General features: G+C 41.9%; 2 protein-coding genes across 2 annotated transcripts in view; one reads left to right on the plus strand and one right to left on the minus strand.

The window, feature by feature from the left end:
* Positions 1-20,000, minus strand: part of LOC308086080 (uncharacterized protein) — a 499,718-nt gene that overhangs the window by 289,736 nt on the left and 189,982 nt on the right. The window lies entirely within an intron of this gene.
* Positions 1-20,000, plus strand: part of nox4 (NADPH oxidase 4) — a 68,343-nt gene that overhangs the window by 927 nt on the left and 47,416 nt on the right. Inside the window, exons 2-4 of the mRNA XM_080429055.1 lie at positions 2,603-2,698; positions 12,547-12,657; positions 18,268-18,352. Of these exons, the coding sequence (XP_080285181.1) occupies positions 2,603-2,698; positions 12,547-12,657; positions 18,268-18,352 (292 nt within the window). The remainder of the gene's footprint in view (positions 1-2,602; positions 2,699-12,546; positions 12,658-18,267; positions 18,353-20,000) is intronic.

Genomic DNA, 20,000 nt, shown 5'->3' on the forward strand with positions numbered 1-20,000 from the left:
AAGTTGTTCTGATTCAAAACATTTAATTAAACTTCGACTCAGTGACAGTGGTCTAAAGTAACTAAGTACATGTACTCAAGTACTGTACTTAAGGAGAATTGTGAGTTATGTGTTTTACTTTACTGGAGTATATCCAATTTTCAGTACTTTTGCTTGCTACTCCACTACATCAAGGAGGCAAATATTGTACTTTTACTCCACTACAATTATTTGAAAACTTTAGTTATAGTTACTTTGTAGATTGTGATTATTATTACAAAACATACACTAACCACTCTGAGCCCTATATATATTTCTACAAGCTCACAATGCGTCACAATGCGATGCATTGTAAGCTTGTAAATCTGCTATTTTCTATACATTTTATACATTTGGAAACTTGTGAAATGGGACATTCTGCATAATGAGTACTTTACTTTTTTGGTACCATAAATACATTTTGATACCAATACTTTTGTACTTTTACTCAAGTGAATTTTGAATTCCGGACTTTTACTAAACAGAGTATTTCTACATTGCAGTATTGATATTTTTAGGTAAGTAAAACATTTGTGTACTTTTTCCACACAGAAAAATGTCTCAGAAAGTATAATACTTTTCCCCACACATGTTATGTAGTTGTAAGTACGATTCTGCTTATATATTTATTCATTTATTATAAATGTTACGATATGACATGCAGTTTAGTGTAGATCTGTATAATTCCTGTTGCTGATGTGAAATGCTGCTGTGCAGAGCTGAAGACAACAGTTGTGATATTTAATCATTCGATATCACACCTGATTTCAACATAAACAATAATAGGCTTGCAGTAACATAGTGGTTTTCAATAATGTTGGGTCCAAGGACCACCTAAGGGTCCTAAGGGGGGTTTGCAGGGGGTCCCCCCAAATAAGTGAATCTTTCACCATTATTACTATGTTATTACAACTAGAGAATGTAAAAGAGGCTATTTTGATCAAAGGTTGACTGTTATCTCTACAGCTTACAGTGCATAGACATTAAAGGAATTCTGGACCAAAATGCCACACTGTATTGGACCAAAATGTGGTAGAAATGTTCTGAGATAAACTATAGTATCAAATGGCTATCTGTGGTCTAATCATTTCAAGTTGGGAGTCCTTATACTTAAAGGTGTTCTGAAAGAGTGTTTGTTCAGAAACAGGACTCTCTCTCCCCATCACTCCAGCTCTTTAGTAAACAGAAGATACATTTTCAGGTGGGTCGCCAGTTTCATCCAATCAGGGGAGAGAACCCATTTACCTGCTTCAGTTTCATTGTGTTCCAGTTCCAAATGTGTCTGCAATTTATTTTTGTTTTATTTCATCACTTCCAATTTCACTTGTTTGTCCTATATGAGTTATCTCTCCTGATTCGATGAAATTGGTGTGATGCTCTGAAAATGTATTTTCTGTGTATTAAAGAGCTGGAGAGACATGGAGACTCCTGTGACTGAACAAACACACATAGCAATGAGTACTATAAGAACATATAGCTTTTTAACACTTATTTTAACAAAAACAAAAATAATTTACTGCAACTTCAAAAATATTGAAAACTACTGCAGTAACCTATATGGCATTCCTTCTTCTGTTGACATGTTTGTTCTCTACATGTGCATGTGTGGATGTTTGTGCATGTCTGAGTATGTGTGTGTGTGTGTGTGTGTGTGTGCGTGCGCGTGTGTGCATGTGTGTGTGTGCGTGCGTGTGTGTGTGTGTGTGTGACCCCTCCAAGTGTCCCCAGACCCTATCTTGAGAACCACTGACATAGGAGGTCACAGAGCCACGTTGACCACTAGAAGTATGGATGTTACTCTGCCTTATGCATACAGAGCATTCTGTCAATGTCGGAGAATCTATTTGGTCCTTATTTCCTTAGGCTGCACTAGCGCTCCTGTTTTCGTGTATAGAGGGGCGGGTGTATATAGAGGCGCGGAGAGATTGCGCCTGATCCCATTGGTTCACCGATCTCTCCGTCAACCCCCTCCCCGTTAACACAACATTACGAGCGACGCCCACTGCACTCTGGTTGGTTGGGGAAATGAAACACTTCCTATACCGGGTACACCGACGCACTCCTCCAGGCTTTTATTTTTTAGCAAAACTAAACAATAAAAGCCTGGAGATCGAGGCTATTATTTCCTTGAGTCACATCTAGATCTAACCTGACACCGTCAAATGGAAGAAGCTTGCGACACACATTTGTTTCACAGCCTACTTCCCATCTGAGACTCCGGTCGCAGAATCGATGACAGACAGTTTTTCTTTTTTTCAAGCTACTAGGCAGGTGATTGGATGATCCCGCCCCTAGCAGCCGCTGATTGGTTCGAACACGCAGTGTTCGGGCAGCCTTACTCCCTACGCAATCCCAGACCTCCCTGAAATCAAATGCAAATGAGATTTCCGGAGGGAGGGGGTTTACCAGGCTAATCTAGATCCACATCCCAGAGAGTGTACAAATGTTACCAATTTACTAACTCTGAATGCGTGTGTGTGTGTGTGTGTGTGTGTGTGTGTGTGTGTGTGTGTGTGTGTGTGTGTGTGTGTGTGTGTGTGTGTGTGTGTGTGTGTGTGTGTGTGTGTGTGTGATTTGTGTGTAGATGCTGTGGCTGGGGGCCAACACCTGGATGTTCATGAGAACTTTCCTGATGTACTCCACTGGAAAGCAATACTACTACCTCCACAAGATGCTGGGAGTAAGTCCTCACAAATATGTATAAACACTATCAATACAATACTACTACTGTACCTCCACAAGATGAAGCCACAAAATATAATTTACTTATTTTTCTTCTCATGTTGTGTAAGTCGTGGCCAGTCATATGGAGGGTTTCAGAAGGTAACCGGAACGCTCGCCTCAAAACACACTTGCCCCCATTTCTTTCCGCAGACCGCTCGCCCCCAGCGGTTCTTGTATTCGTTTTACTGTGGTTAAGTTTAGGAATAGGTTTAGGATTAGGCATAGTTTTACTGAGGTTACGTTTAGTAATAGGTTTAGGTTTAGGCATAGTTTTACTGAGGTTACGTTTAGGAATAAGGTTAGGTTTAGGCATAGTTTTACTGAGGTTACGTTTAGGAATAAGGTTAGGTTTAGGCATAGTTTTACTGAGGTTACGTTTAGGAATAAGGTTAGGTTTAGGCATAGTTTTACTGAGGTTACGTTTAGGAATAAGGTTAGGTTTAGGCATAGTTTTGCTGAGGTTAAGTTTAGGAATAAGGTTAGGTTTAGGCATAGTTTTACTGAGGTTAAGTTTAGGAATAAGGTTAGGTTTAGGCATAGTTTTACTGAGGTTAAGATTAGGAATAAGGTTAGGTTTAGGCATAGTTTTACTGAGGTCAAGATTAGGAATAAGGTTAGGTTTAGCCATAGTTTTACTGAGGTTACGTTTAGGAATAAGGTTAGGTATAGCCATAGTTTTACTGAGGTTAAGATTAGGAATAAGGTTAGGTTTAGCCATAGTTTTACTGAGGTTACGTTTAGGAATAAGGTTAGGTTTAGCCATAGTTTTACTGAGGTTACGTTTAGGAATAAGGTTAGGTATAGCCATAGTTTTACTGAGGTTACGTTTAGGAAAACCTGGTGGCGACCGTTCCGAGGTTGGCGGATTTGAGGCGGGGCGAGCGTGTTTTGCAGCGAGCATTCTTGTATTGTTTCAGAATGGGCGCCAAGAGACATTCTCTGTAATATTCCTTGTTTTGTCAGAACATCTTTGCTTTCTCCTCCATATTGAGGCGGAACACAGCAACAATTGATGAAGACCACAATGTATCCTATATGATTAGATGAAAATAGCATCCCAACCTGAAAATGTATTTTGTGTTTAATAAAGCGCTGGAGAGACGGGGAGAGCCCGGTAACTATAGCAATGATTGCTATCAGAATGTCGCGTTTTGAGCTTGTAGATCTGCTACTTTTGCTATTTTTTTATTTGAATCCTGAAAAGTAATAGTTTTGGACCTTTGATTTCCACACGACAGAGACAATATAACACGTAACACACAAAAACACAAAAAAATATATAACTTTGAGTGGATAAATCTCTCCATTACTCGCTATTATTTGCGAGGATGGGAAAACATGTCTGTTTAGTTTCACACCGTTAATCCCAGTCAGATGATAGTCTGGTATGTAATTGTCTATTAAATCATTTCAGCTAGGGAGTGTCCACTTAATGCTACATGGTATAATATATCGTTTTGTGCATGGGATCATAATAGTTTTGGAATCCTATTATAATATGAATTTAGACTGTCTGGGGCCAGGGCTTATTAAAAAACATCCTCATGTTGGGACATAGGACACTCATAGCCTTGAAAGTGTATACGAATAAGAAAGGAAATGCAGTCCAGCTGTGTCTGTCTGTATTAAACCAGCGGTTATCAAAGTTGGGTATGGGGACCCCCAGGGGTCCTTGAGGGTGTTCCAGGGGGTCCCCAGCAAAAGGAGGAAAAGCTATAATTCGGCTATTTGTGAACATTTTTTAGAACATCTTATATTATATATAAATATGTTGAACAATGGGAACATTTCAAATGCAAATCTTCAAAATGGGGGTCTGCGACCAAATACACATCAATTTGGGGTCCTTATATGAAACTTTTTTTGAGAACCACTGCGATAAACAGTTTGCAACTGTTGATACTTGCAAACCTATGACAAACCTATGACATCCGAAAACTTCCAGAGCCTTGTATCCTCAGATTAGATAGAAGTAGGGCTGGGAGCGATATGGACACAATTAAATATAACTTTTTTTTTTGACCAAATACTTAAAATATTGTTATGACAATAGTATTGTGAGGATGGAGAGAGGAAACACATCATGCTTTTTGGCTGAGGTTAATACCAGTTGCAGGCTGAAGATAGATAAATAGATAGATAGATATTTTCTTATTTCTGTGTCCTGCACACAAAGTGCCCAACCCTCATGGGTTTATAAGACACCATTTTACGCTTATAACATGTTTTACAACATATTCACGTAATACATTCAATTACATCTCAGAATTATACAGAGTGTTCTGTCTTCTCTCCCAAGCTTGACAGATAAAATCTGCCACAACAAAAGCTCCTTTAACAAAACATATCTCACATTTTTCATAATCATCTAACTCAAGGAAATTTCCACAAATAGAAGACATCTTACTAACAAATACCTCTCTTATATCATCATATTTTGAGCAATAAAACAAAAAGTGTACCTCATTTTCAATTTCCCCAAGTTCACAAAACAGACAATATCTCTCTTCCTCTGGAGTGGCATTAAACCTGCCAGTCTCCAGAGCTAATGGTAATGTTCCTGACCGTATTTGTGCACAGAGAGATCGTTGTCTTTTGCTTAAATTATACTTCACATACGGTTCTACAGTGTAGGCTACCTGTCCTTTATGAGACAATAAGTTCGCAACTTGGGTTTATACCATATCACTACACCATTGTTCTTTGTATCTGGGAAACATTGTACTTCTAATTTTGTGAATGTCACATAGTAACTTATTTTGAAAAAACAAAAACAAATCATTAGAATAAAATAAAGTGACCAGATCTAAAATCCCACTGGTCAGACATCTTCACAAGCCTATTCCATAGCCGAACAATTTCACATTTGTGTCTGATGCTTGGAGGTTCCCATCCCATATCCCCGTTAATTGCCAACACTGGAGTTAATTTATGGACTCCCAAAAAGGATCTAATAGCTCTATGATGCACAGTGTTACAACTTGTATGTTCCCGGAAACCCCAAACACCAGAAGCATAGTCAGACACCGGACATACCCCTGATTCGTAGAGTTGTGTATACAGTAGGTGTTGAATCCTAAATTACCACAGTGTTTAACTTTGTTCATGACAGAGCCCAGTGCCCTGCCTGCTGACTGAGCTAGGACACCGACAGCATCATTAAATGTCATGTGCTCATCCAATGACAATCCAAGATACTTATACTGGTCAGCATATGACAACCTTACATGTCTTTACTGAACCTGGAGCCAGTGAATCTTTTTGACTTGAGGGAGGGTTATTTATATCATGTACAGGAGGGCCATCTGTTACATGCATGTTATTAATGAGTCCTGAGTTATGACTATAAAATCTGAGACAGCCACTGGCCGTGTGTGTGTGTGTGTGTGTGTGTGTGTGTGTGTGTGTGTGTGTGTGTGTGTGTGTGTGTGTGTGTGTGTGTGTGTGTGTGTGCGAGAGAGAGAGAGAGAGAGAGAGAGAGAGAGAGAGAGAGAGAGAGAGAGAGAGAGAGAGAGAGAGAGCGAGAGAGAGAGAGAGAGAGAGAGAGAGAGAGAGAGAGCATTCTGTGTCTGGACAGTCGGTCCTCAAAGTGGGGTCCCCCAGGGGTCCTTGAGGAGGTTCTAGGGCGTCCACCCTATCCTTTTTTTAATGTATGCAATGCGACACGTTGTGAGCTTATAGATCAGCTACTTTCCAATTGTTTCGTTACATTTACGACAACTCTCTAACGGGGGTCCCTGACCCAAAACCCTTTTCAGATGGGGGTCTGCAGCCAAATACATATAAATGTAGGCGTCCTTAACATGACATTAATGTTTGACAACCCAGTGCTCTCAGTCCAGTTCAGTCAGTCTGTATTTGCGGATGTTGGACATCGTCTCTGTCGGGTGGAAACCTCATTATGTCCAAAACTGTTACTTACTTCTCAGGATTCAAATCCAAAAGTATCAAAAATAGCAGATCTACAAGCTCAAAGCGCGCCGCGAAGCGACACGTTTGTGGATCTGCTATACTTTTGACCCCTGGGTAGGGCTCTGGTTGACAACAGAGCCTATACTGCAGCATGCTTACTGAAACATGCATGCACACGCACACGCACACACATGCACACACACACACACACACACTCGCGCGCACGCACACTCACACTCGCTGCAGAGTCAGTCTGTTGAGTTCACATTCTGGAATGTGATGCTCACTTGCCCATGTGAGGGGTTGGCGTAATTGTTGTCACAAGTGAATGTTTATGTGTGCGCGTGCGTGCCTCTATGTATGTGTGTGTGTGTGTGTGTGTGTGTGTGTGTGTGTGTGTGTGCGTGCGCGTGTGTGTGTGTGTGTGTGTGTGTGTGCGTGTGCCAGTGAACCAATCCCTTGTTGTTTGTGTGACGAAGCAGGTTGATGCTACTCATTTTCTCATCGGCCTCTTTATAAAGCTACATATCTCCATTAACCCATTAAAACCGGGAACGCATCTGCGTAACCACTTTAACCATTAAAAAATAGCAGATCTACAAGCTCATATCGCGGCACCGAGTGCCGCGATATGAGCTTGTATATCTGCTATTTTTTGAAAAATCGTGAAAATCTTTGCAAATCTTTAAATATATATATTTTTATGAATAATATATTGTCCTTGACATGAAAAAGTTTGAGAATCACTGATTATGGCATTTTCTTTTTAAATAAAAACTGTTAAGATTTAGAAGACATTTGTAGAATCCCCAGAAGCAAAGAAAGTATATATATTCAAAACACATTTTCACGATTTTTCTAAAACAATTGCAGATCTACAAGCTCGTGTGAGCTTGCAGATCTGCTGATATCCCGAGTATAAGATAATGGTTAAAGTGGTTATAACATCTAACATGACAGATGCTTTTCCCAGTCTTAATGGGTTAAGGGATACGGAGTGTATCAGATTTACACTGAATGACTCTGAATTGAATTCCTCAAGTCTGGCATGAGGTGTTGGTTCCTCTGTGTTTTGGGCCGTGGGACGCTATGGAGCCATGAGGTGTTGGTTCCTCTGTGTTTTTTTGGGCCGTGGGACGCTATGGAGCCATGAGGTGTTGGTTCCTCTGTGTTTTGGGGCGTGGGACGCTATGGATCCATGAGGTGTTGGTTCCTCTGTGTTTTGGGCCGTGGGACGCTATGGAGCCATGAGGTGTTGGTTCCTCTGTGTTTTGGGCCGTGGGACGCTATGGAGCCATGAGGTGTTGGTTCCTCTGTGTTTTTTTGGGCCGTGGGACGCTATGGAGCCATGAGGTGTTGGTTCCTCTGTGTTTTGGGGCGTGGGACGCTATGGATCCATGAGGTGTTGGTTCCTCTGTGTTTTGGGCCGTGGGACGCTATGGAGCCATGAGGTGTTGGTTCCTCTGTGTTTTGGGCCGTGGGACGCTATGGATCCATGAGGTGTTGGTACCTCTGTGTTTTGGGGCGTGGGACGCTATGGAGCCACGTTGACCTCTAGAACGACTGCTTCTCAAACTAAATGAACGTGTATTTGGCAGCAGACCCCCATCTGGAAAATGTGTTATGCCAAGGACCCCCAGACAAGATGTGTGGTGTTAAAAAAAAGAAATATTCACAAAAGTTTTCAAGGTTTTTGGGTTAAAGTGGTTAAACTGATGTCAATATATATTAACTAATTTAGCTGAGGACCCCCCTGGAACCCACTCAAGGACCCCTGGGTGTCCAAGGACCCCACTTTGAGAACCCCTCCATTAGAGCACGGACTACCATAGCTCTTGAGAGTGTACAAATGGACCCTTATGGGTCCATTTGGTGTCCATTTGTACACTCTCAGAGTTACAACCCCATAAGGGTCCATTTGGTTCCTAACTATCAATCATTTAGCTGGGGACCCCCTGGAACCCCCTAAAGGATCCCTGGGGGTCCCCTGACCACACTTCCAGAACCACCAACAGTGGTTCTCAAACTTTTTCATATCAAGGACCCCCAAAGTAATTCAATTAGTAGTATTATATTTGTCCCGCAGACCCTCATCTGAAATTTGATTTTGTGCATAATATATTTTTGTAGTCATTTTGGTAACACTTTACTTAAAGGTCGGGTCTATAATGCATTATACTCGCTTTTATAATGCATTTTAATGCACTCATAAGGCTTCATAACACTGTTCATAATAATGCATAACAACTTATAACAAGGTCTATGAAGTATCATTATGTGCTGGTCATAATGCTTTATATGCTCAGTGGAACAGCACATTATAAGTACCATAACGTAGTGTTATAGTGTCTTTGTTATAAGTTGTTATAACGAGTGTTATGAAGCCTTATAAGTGGATTACAAACACAATTATAAGGCATTATAGACCCGAACTTTAAGTAAAGTAAAGTAAAGTGTTTTTCAAGATTGTCCCAAAATGTTTAGAATTTATTTTAGAAAATAGCAGACCTACAAGCTCACAACGCATCGCACTGCAATGCGTTGTGAGCTTGTACGTCTGCTATTTTCGAATCAGCCGACGTGTACAATAGGGTTACATATTGAAATAGTTTTTTATGCTATATATTAAATATTTTTGCTGGAGACCCCATGTACCCCCTCCAAGGGTCTCCGGAGTATCTATTTTGTTCCATGTCTGACTCAGAGAGTTTACATAGTAACCAATGTATCCATGTGTTACTTATTTTCCCTGAGTCACGATTAACTCTGAGAGTGTGCAAATGTTACCACGGTATGCATCGGTTCCTTATTTCCTTGAGTCACGTCTATTACATTCATACACTGAGAGTGTATGAATGTAATAATCGTCACCTTCTTAAAATGTAAAAGTCGATCTTTGAGGAAAATAATATTTTTGTCTAAATCAGCTCTTCATGACACTGACCACCTCTGGTAAAATCGCCTAAATCCTAATTGAAAAGGATCATGCGGTTCCCGCCCTCTTTAGTATAATGGCCTATCTCAAGAGTGTGGCTTGGGCCAAAATAGGCAATTTTTTTAGGCAAAAAAATGGCCTAAGTCTGGAGTAAGTCAGTTACTATACAAATAATTTGGCCTAAGTCAAAATAGAAATTGGCTTAAGTCATTTATCCTCTTATGTTACATAACCGACAGACAGTGTTATTTTTTACGTCAATAGCCATATATTGTTACAAACCTTGTGGGTGAAATGATTAAGAAATACCATATATTTTGTTTTGGTTAAGTTTTTTCTGTTTTCTGAAAAGCTTTAGAAAATGACTTATGCCATTATTTTAAGAAGGTGACGCAATGTATCCATGGTTCATTATCTCCTTGAGTCACGTCTTTCTCTGATAGTGTGCAAATGTTACCAAGGTGTCCATAGGTTCCTTATTTCCTTGAGTCACGTCTTACTCCGAGAGTGTACAAATGTAACCGATTTAGCGTACCCATTTCTTCCTTATTTCTCTGAGTCATGTCTAACTCTTAACAGTGTAGACGGGTCCATTTGGTTACATTTGTTTTGTACACTGTTAGAGTTCAATTAACCTTGAAGATTTTACTAGGTAGGAATAGTGGAAAGTTGAAGGTATTTTGGTTGCACTTGGAGCTGATAGCATCATGGCAGATGGTGCCCAAGCCAGACAGTGTGTGTGTGTGTGTGTGTGTGTGTGTGTGTGTGTGTGTGTGTGTGTGTGTGTGTGTGTGTGTTTGTGTGTGTGTGTGTGTGTGTGTGTGTGTGTGTGTGTGTGTGTGTGTGTGTGTGTGTGTGTGTGTGTGTGTGTGTGTGTGTGTGTGTGTGTGTGTGTGTGTGTGTGTGTGTGTGTGTGTGTGTGTGTGTGTGTGTGTGTGTTAGTTATTCATCCCCTCCCCTCTGGGAGACATGGGAGAGCGAGAGGCAAGTGTGGGCACGCCACGGGCTTCCACTGAATGCCTGGGCAGAGGCCTTAAGGATTGTGTGTGTGTGTGTGTGTGTGTGTGTGTGTGTGTGTGTGTGTGTGTGTGTGTGTGTGTGTGTGTGTGTGTGTGTGTGTGTGTATGTGTGTGTGTGTGTGTGTGTGTGTGTGTGTGTGTGTGTGTGTATACACACGTGTGTGTGTGTGTGTGTGTGTGTGTGTGTGTGTGTGTGTGTGTGTGTGTGTACACGTGTGTGTGTGTGTGTGTGTGTGTGTGTGTGTGTGTGTGTGTGTGTGTGTGTGTGTGTGTGTGTGTGTACACACGTGTGTGTGCTTTCAGTGTTCCTGTGCTGCTGATGGGGATTTGGAACGCAACAAAGAAGATCCTATCTCAGTCACCTGCATGATTGTGTGTGTGTGTGTGTGTGTGTGTGTGTGTGTGTGTGTGTGTGTGTGTGTGTGTGTGTGTGTGTGTGTGTGTGTGTGTGTGTGTGTGTGTGTGTGTGTGTGTGTGTGTGTGTGTGTGTGTGCAGCATGTGAGCACTTTATGTACCTATAGTGTTAACGTGTGCTCATACCGGACACAACACAATTTCTATTTTCAGAGGTGACATGAATCATGCAAGTTGAAAGATTGATTGAATACTTTATTAGTCAGAAATGCAAACAGCACGAAGTACAGTAAGGCGTTAAAGCTAAAAGGATAACACAAAAAAAACCCTGGGGACTTGTTTCCATTTTGTATTCAATGTATCAACATAGTAAAAGTCGCAAAAGAAATGTCAAATTTCTGTGCTTTTACTTCTACTCCACTACTTCTCAGAGGCAAATAATTATTGTACTTTTTACTTCACTACAATTACTTGAAAACTAGTTACTAGTTGCTTTGTACAATTGGATTATTCTTACAAAACATGCATTAACCACTTTAGCCCTATTTAAACTTTGGCTATTAGAAAATAGCGCATCTACAAGCTCACAACGCGTCGCGATGCGACGGGTTGTAAGCTTGTAGATTAGCTATTTTCAAAAGATTTGAATATTTCTTTTAAGGGATTGTAGGCAAGTTCAGAGATAAAAAAAAGAAAAAAACTGTTGTCAAACACCGCACCTCCACTCCCCCCCCCCTCCTCATCAGCAGTTCGTTTCCCCGACCACCAGGGGGTGACGCAGGGGGGATTTCTAAACGGAAAGGAAAATAGGTTGCTTTATTCGGATACAATGCGTGTCACTGCCCGCCCGGTCCGCCCCTGCCGGTTCTCTGAATTTTTATTTTTAAATATGCTCTGTCATGATAAATTGACCACATATAGGAAGTTAAACAACTAAATTCGATCCAAACGATATCTTAAAAGTAAATTCCGTGCCTCAAAAAATAAGTTTGAGAGCGTTTTAAAACCGAAAGTAAGAAGTAAAAACAGCGCAGCAGAAAACAATGGCGGCTCGTTCCATTTTTGGCGGCTGCACTCGGTTCCATTCGGTTTCACTCGAACAGTTCACACGGACACGGACGCGCACGGACGCGCACATGCGTGCGTTCATTTACATCCCGGACAAACATTAATTGTAGGGACAATATGGATTTCAGAAAGAGGACTGTGTTTCAATGCAGGAAAACACCCCAGCATCATTATATAGTGGCTGATAGAGGGGAAAAAAAGCAAAATATATATATATAAATATTTTTTTAATTTAGGCTTAATGTTGCCTAGAATCCCTTTAATATAATGATACCTTGTGAAACGGGACATTCTACATAATGAGTACTTTCACTTTTGGTTCTTAAAAGTATATTTTGATGAATGATACCATTACTTTTCTACTTTTACTGGAGTCAATTTAGAATTCTGGACTTTTACTTGTAACTGAGGGTTTCTACATTGCAGTATTGAAAAAATACTTTTTTCCCGCCACTGCGTGTCAGAGTGTATTAGAAAGTAATTGTGTGTGTGTTTATACGTGTGTGTCTTTTCAGCTGGGGTTGTGTATTAGCCGGGCGTCTGCTTCGGTGCTGAACCTCAACTGCAGCCTGGTGTTGCTGCCCATGTGCCGCTCCCTGCTCACCTACCTCAGAGGAACGCACACGGTAGGGTACATTAAAAGATCACATGGAGTCAAGTTCTCAGTCGCCACGACTGATTTCAGTCATTTGGATTCCATAGAAGTCTGCATGCCTCCTATCGAAGCTTGCCATGCGCCGAAAATAGGCTTTCTACAGGCTTACAACACGTCGCAGCTTGTAGTAATTATTTTATATTTTAAGTGGTCAAACTATAGCAACAGAAAATTCTAATGATCTCAGGTATTTCATAAAAGCAAAGGTTAACCTTCTATTCTGGCGTCTGGTATTTTGTTGTAACATGCAAAAAATGAGTACCGGTATCCTTTTTTTTGTCAGGGCTGGTATGGCCGACTTTAGCATCAATCTGCAATTTCTTCAACTGGTTGGGTACCAAAGCACAATTCTACATGTTGTGCTAGTTGTTTATCAAACACAGTGCTAGTGTGTGTGTGTGTGTGTGTGTGTGTGTGTGTGTGTGTGTGGGGGGGGCTTCTTTCACGCATAGCGTATTATGACTTGGCCTAACAACATTTTTTATCATGGGGGTGGGGGTGAAGCCATGTCAGTTCAGAGGTAGCCTGGAATCAATTCCTTTTCCGTTTCCCCCCCATGATTCCCCTCGGTTATGATTTGTTTAGTTTGGTATATCGTTTCGTTTCGTCTTGGTATATCCTTTTATTCTAACTCGTAGCGTGACTAGCGAGTCTAAACGAATTGATTAGCATTATGTGGGGGAACCACCCAGCTCAGTGGCGTGCTGCAGCCACGCCCTCGTGTCTGGTCCCACTTGGAAAAGGCCGGCCTCTGAAGGTGGTCTATGCCAGCGGTTCTCAACCCTATCCAATATCCAGGTCCCGTTACACCCCCATGGGGATGAAATGGTCACTCATGTGTTAGCGAAGAGCACCATCTAGTGGAAACACACCGAAAAAACGTCAAAAGACGTCATTGGCGGTCTGGGCTTTCAATTTACAAACATCAAAAGACATCGTTGGCAGGGAATGAGTTAATGGTTCCACTGTAAAATACAGAGGAGCTTTATGGACTGTGCTCAAGTGATCTGTGGTTTATGAATCTGTGCCAGCTTATAATCTTTTTAAATTATTATTATTATTATTGTTTTTTTTTATTAATAGTGGATAATTTTTCAGTTGGTGTTGGTGGTCATGGCCGCCAGTTCCCACCTGATGTCGTGTGGGAGTTCCGACTGCTCCAAACCGTACTGAATAACTGCTAGTTTGCACATCGTCTTCAGACTAGGACTGAAGTCTAAGATGTAGAGGTCAAAGACATTGGGTGTGTTGATTCCTCCAAAGCGGATGAGACGATCTCCCACCATGCAAGTACGACACATCCTCAAGGTCCAAGTCCGACGTGGGCCTTTCCCCTTGGGCTCAACCTTCTTCCAGGAGGAGGTCTCTAGATGGAATTTCCAAAAATCATTTAAGGTGTCTCTATAGTTGTGACTATTATATAATATGTACAGCTCTCCATTGTAGGCAAAGGCTGAATGACGGAAGCGATATTTTGAAAAAGAATCTGAATCTGAATCTGAAGGAAGCTGTGCAGGCTTGTTCAGCCAGCAGTCGGTCTCTATGTCAAAAACTCTGATGTAGTAGTAGTAGTTCCCTAACCCTACACCCCCAAATACAAACATCTTTGTCCCGATGATGGTGGCAGAGTGTCCTGATGAACCAGGTGGTCGTGAGCCTCTGGTTTTAATTAAAGTCCAGACCATTGTGGTGGTGTCCAACTTGTACATGTCATTAGTGCGTCCAATCAGCTGAGTCCATCCTCCATAGACATACATGACCTTCCCCAAGACACAGGCTGAGTGGTTGTACCTCATCCCTGGAACAGTCCCAGAGACTTTAGGCTTGAACCATCTGTGGGTGTCGACATCAAATGCATAAAGCACGTTGCAGTACTGCCCTCTCCAGTAGCCCCCCCAGATGTAGATAATATCTTCAACCAACGCAGTTGTGTGGTCCTCACGCTTTGATGGAACCTCAAGGGGACATTCTCCTCTTCCATTTGTCACTGGAGGTAACTTGATCCAGAGTAAAGCCACTGTGTTGAAAACGTGCACATCAATCTGAGCCCTGTTGCTGTCACAGAGCCTTCCAAAGGCGTACACCTTGTGCTCCACGGCAACAGCAGCAAAACCCTGTCTTTCTTCTCCTCCATTCAGGTGAACCGTCCAGGACAACATCTCTCAACACAGTCAATCAAGTCTTGTGTTATTGCTTATATAGCTTCAGTGGCACAAATGTCATGCAAAGTTTGACAAATCCGTAAAGCCAATCAGTCAGGTGGGCCAATCAAGGGAGCCGATGACTGTTGATCTCCTAGTATGGCAAGTTGAATCCCTTGCGCTGTCTGTGCATCAGTGTTGACAAATATTCTTCACGGGAAGTTACTGCTGGCAGCTGGATTAGTTGGTAAAAGTTGCTAAATTTAGTTTTGTTCTTTTGACAATTCCTGTTGAAGAACACGGTTGCAATGATGTCATTATGTAGAATACACAATGACGTTACTCAAACTGACTGTCGTCTGGAAGATGTTAACAGAATGGTGACGTGTCGTTACACACATGAACCCTAACATTCCTATTTTGGGCATTGTGGACTGAAGTTTTTTTTATATCATTTTCCATTTTCAAACATTTTCAAAAGTAGAAGATCAAGCAGGTCAAAATGCGGTGGTATGCAAGGTGTTTCTGCTATTTTAGAAAAATAGGGCTAAAGTGGTTTATGCATTAAGCACAGTTGTAACCATTTGTGTACAGTGAGGAAACATACTAAATGTGAGTTTAGTCCAGTGCTTCTCAGACTTTTTTTGTGGGCCAGCGCCCCTTATCAAATATCCAGCTCCCCAACAGCACCCCAGAATCCCCCTTTGAAAAAAGAATATTGCTTCAAGCGCCCCCCCCCCCCCCCCCCCATTAACAAAAAATCATTAATGATGATTCCCACAAACTTTCAGGAAAATCTACCCGTCCGTTCTCAATAATTGACTCTGAGCAGCTGCTTAACCTTGGAAAAAAAACACATCCCCTATAAAACACCATGGGTGGAGAGAGAGAGAGGGAGGGAGGAGGAATGAAGATGGGAGGAGAGAGACAAGGAACATGGGAGAGAGGGAGAGAAAATGTAATGAGATAGAAATGCCATTCCCAATGCCAACATGTATTTTCTTGCATGTTTTGGACCATTCTGTGGAGTATATTGTTTGGCTGCATGTGGGTTGCTCTCTCTTCTTGTTTACCTATAAAGGATGTTTTTTTTTAAGGACGGGAGTAGGGCAGGAATTTCAGGGAGAGGGATTTCCATGGCCGTCGTTTCCCCTCAGTTTGGCTTTGTGTCCCTAAAAAAAATGGCATGCCCTTGAGGCCACAGTGGCCTTAATGCCCCAGCTGACTGCTTTCTCCTCTGCCTCTTTCTTGTCAATATGTAGACACCAGTGTCTCTTTCTCTTTCTTGTCATGTAGACACCAGTGTCTCTTTCTTGTCAATATGTAGACACCAGTGTCTCTTTCTTGTCATGTAGACACCAGTGTCTCTTTCTTGTCAATATGTAGACACCAGTGTCTCTTTCTTGTCAATATGTAGACACCAGTGTCTCTTTCTTGTCAATATGTAGACACCGGTGTCTCTTTCTTGTCATGTAGACACCAGTGTCTCATTCTTGTCATGTAGACACCAGTGTCTCTTTCTTGTCAATATGTAGAAACCAGTGTCTCTTTCTTGTCATGTAGACACCAGTGTCTCTTTCTTGTCAATATGTAGACACCAGTGTCTCTTTCTTGTCAATATGTAGACACCAGTGTCTCTTTCTTGTCAATATGTAGACACCGGTGTCTCTTTCTTGTCATGTAGACACCAGTGTCTCTTTCTTGTCATGTAGACACCGGTGTCTCTTTCTTGTCATGTAGACACCAGTGTCTCTTTCTTGTCAATATGTAGACACCAGTGTCTCTTTCTTGTCATGTAGACACCAGTGTCTCTTTCTTGTCATGTAGACACCAGTGTCTCTTTCTTGTCATGTAGACACCAGTGTCTCTTTCTTGTCAATATGTAGACACCAGTGTCTCTTTCTTGTCAATATGTAGACACCGGTGTCTCTTTCTTGTCATGTAGACACCAGTGTCTCTTTCTTGTCATGTAGACACCGGTGTCTCTTTCTTGTCATGTAGACACCAGTGTCTCTTTCTTGTCAATATGTAGACACCAGTGTCTCTTTCTTGTCATGTAGACACCAGTGTCTCTTTCTTGTCATGTAGACACCAGTGTCTCTTTCTTGTCATGTAGACACCAGTGTCTCTTTCTTGTCATGTAGACACCAGTGTCTCTTTCTTGTCAATATGTAGACACCAGTGTCTCTTTCTTGTCATGTAGACACCAGTGTCTCTTTCTTGTCATGTAGACACCAGTGTCTCTTTCTTGTCAATATGTAGACACCAGTGTCTCATTCTTGTCATGTAGACACCAGTGTCTCATTCTTGTCATGTAGACACCAGTGTCTCTTTCTTGTCAATATGTAGACACCAGTGTCTCATTCTTGTCATGTAGACACCAGTGTCTCATTCTTGTCATGTAGACACCAGTGTCTCTTTCTTGTCAATATGTAGACACCAGTGTCTCTTTCTTGTCAATATGTAGACACCAGTGTCTCATTCTTGTCATGTAGACACCAGTGTCTCTTTCTTGTCATGTAGACACCAGTGTCTCTTTCTTGTCATGTAGACACCAGTGTCTCTTTCTTGTCATGTACTGTAGAAACCAGTGTCTCTTTCTTGTCATGTACTGTAGAAACCAGTGTCTCTTTCTTGTCATGTACTGTAGAAACCAGTGTCTCTTTCTTGTCATAGACACCAGTGTCTATTGTTGAGATTCTGTATTCTTATCTCCCCTGAGTCATCTTTAAACCAATCCAGTAACTTTGATTGGTGCAGGGCTGAGCATGGATCAGATTGTAAATACCATACTTTATTTATTTCACTGCAGATAGTCTACATATAAACATAGTCTACATATAATCATCCTTAACCCTTAAATTAAATTAATTATTTCAATGGACTTTTGACAGAGACACAGAGGGAGAGAAGGGTGGAGAATGTAGGGAGTGAAATGGAATGTTGGTGATATGATTAGAGCACTGATTCTCAAAGTGGGGGTCCAGGGACTCCCGAGAGGTATTTGATGGGGTTCCAGGGGGACCCCAGCAAAAGAGGAACCGTTTAAACACTTGGGCCCTATTACATATTTTGCTATTAAAAAATAGCCGATCTGCAAGCTGTTGACAAATCAAGATTTCTTTGAAATATTCTCTTATGGCACAAAATGTTTACAAATGGGGGTCCGTGGCCAAAAATAAATCCATATTAAATATGGCGGTCCTTGACATGAAAATGTTTTAGAACCATTGGGTTAGAACATTGTTTAAGTGATTTAGTTGAATCCCCAGACAGTCCTCCTTGTTCTAATTGGTCTCTCTCCCCCGCGCACGCACGCACGCACGCACGCACGCACGCACGCACGCACGCACATACACACACACACACACACACACACACACACACACACACACACACACACACACACACACACACACACACACACACACACACCACAGCTATCAGGCAGGAAGACGCGCAGACTGCTGGACAAGAGCAAGACTTTCCACGTGACGTGTGGAGTGGCTATCTGCATCTTCTCTGGTAAGAAAAACATGCTGTGTGTGCATGCATGCATGGGTGTGTGTGTGTGTGTGTGTGTGTGTGTGTGTGTGTGTGTGTGTGTGTGTGTGTGTGTGTGTGTGTGTGTGTGTGTGTGTGTGTGTGTATGGCCAGCATTTTCATAAACCACCAGTATGTGAATGAACACATTCTTCATAAATTGCACTTCTGGCACAGTATCAGAGATACTGTTCTCCTCTGATGGAGGCGGGGCTTCTCATAAGAGCATACTGTGCACTATTTACATGTATGTGAGCTCTGTATTTAAGTTTACCCTGGTGCTCACAAGAGAAATAGTTGTTTTCTGGTTAAAAACAGATTTTTAGAGATTGGTTTACATTAGGAAAAGATTCAGGTTGGGGTTAGACATTTAGAGTTTAGGTTTAGTGGTTGGGGTTGGAGTTTTCCCTATTTTAAACTTAGTTGTGCTGCGACATCGCACCGGAAAATAGCCGATCTACAAGCTCACAAAGCGTTGCAGTGCAATGCTTTGTTTTCGGCAATTTTCAATGCCGTCCTGAAGTTTTAATGTCCTCATAAGTACAAACCTGTGTGTGTGTGTGTGTGTGTGTGTGTGTGTGTGTGTGTGTGTGTGTGTGTGTGTGTGTGTGTGTGTGTGTGTGTGTGTGTGTGTGTGTGTGTGTGTGTGTGTGTGTGTGTGTGTGTGTGTGTGCGTGCGTGCGTGCGTGCGTGCGTGCGTGCGTGCGTGCGTGCGTGCGTGCGTGTTTGCTGTATCATGTATGTCAGTGTAATAGGCCTACACACAGAAAAATAATGGTTCTTAAATGGTTCTTTAAAAGGCTATATGGTTCCACAAAGAACCATCAACTACTAAAGAACCATTTGATCTAGTGAATGGTTCTTCATGTTCCTTATCTAGTTCTAGAGAACCTTTTTTTGTCAAAGTTATTTGAGGAACCTTTGTAGATCTGCTATTTTCGACAAACACATGTCAGCCGGTTTAAGGGGTTTGGGTTCTTTATAGAACCATTCAAATAAATGGTCTGAAAGGTTCTTTCTGGAACCAACAATGGTTCTTCCATGGCATCACTCTGAAGAACCGGTTTTGGTTCCACTTGGCACCTTTATTTCTCTGTGTGTACAGTATGTATACGTATCAGTGTTACAGTCAGTGTGTGGACAACTTGACCCAGGCTTGCTCAGCATTCCAAGTCTACCAGCTGTGACGAATTACCAGCTGGGAGTCTGTGGTGTGTGTGTGTGTGTGTGTGTGTGTGTGTGTGTGTGTGTGTGTGTGTGTGTGTGTGTGTGTGTGTGTGTGTGTGTGTGTGTGTGGGGGGGGGGGGGGGGGGGGGGCTTATCGTGTGGTGTGTGCGCGTGTGTGTGTGTTGTGTTTTTGATATGCTTTTCAGCACACAGCTGCTTCCTGTGATTTTGCTCTCATGACATCATGGGAGCTGTTTGTGTACGTGCATGTGTGTGCGTCTGCGTGTGCGTGCGTGTGTGTGTGTGTGTGTGTGTGTGTGTGTGTGTGTGTGTGTGTGTGTGTGTGTGTGTGTTCCCTATGGACCTTTAAAAAAACAAGCCTAGTTTCCCTTTAGTACTTGGTAAACTCCTGTCTGTACCCTACTATCATATACTGTATGCTATGGACCCTACTGTATGCCAT

The sequence above is a fragment of the Gymnoscopelus braueri genome, assembly GCF_963280865.1.
Source record: "Gymnoscopelus braueri genome assembly, chromosome: 5".
NCBI classification, from domain to species: Eukaryota; Metazoa; Chordata; class Actinopteri; order Myctophiformes; family Myctophidae; genus Gymnoscopelus; species Gymnoscopelus braueri.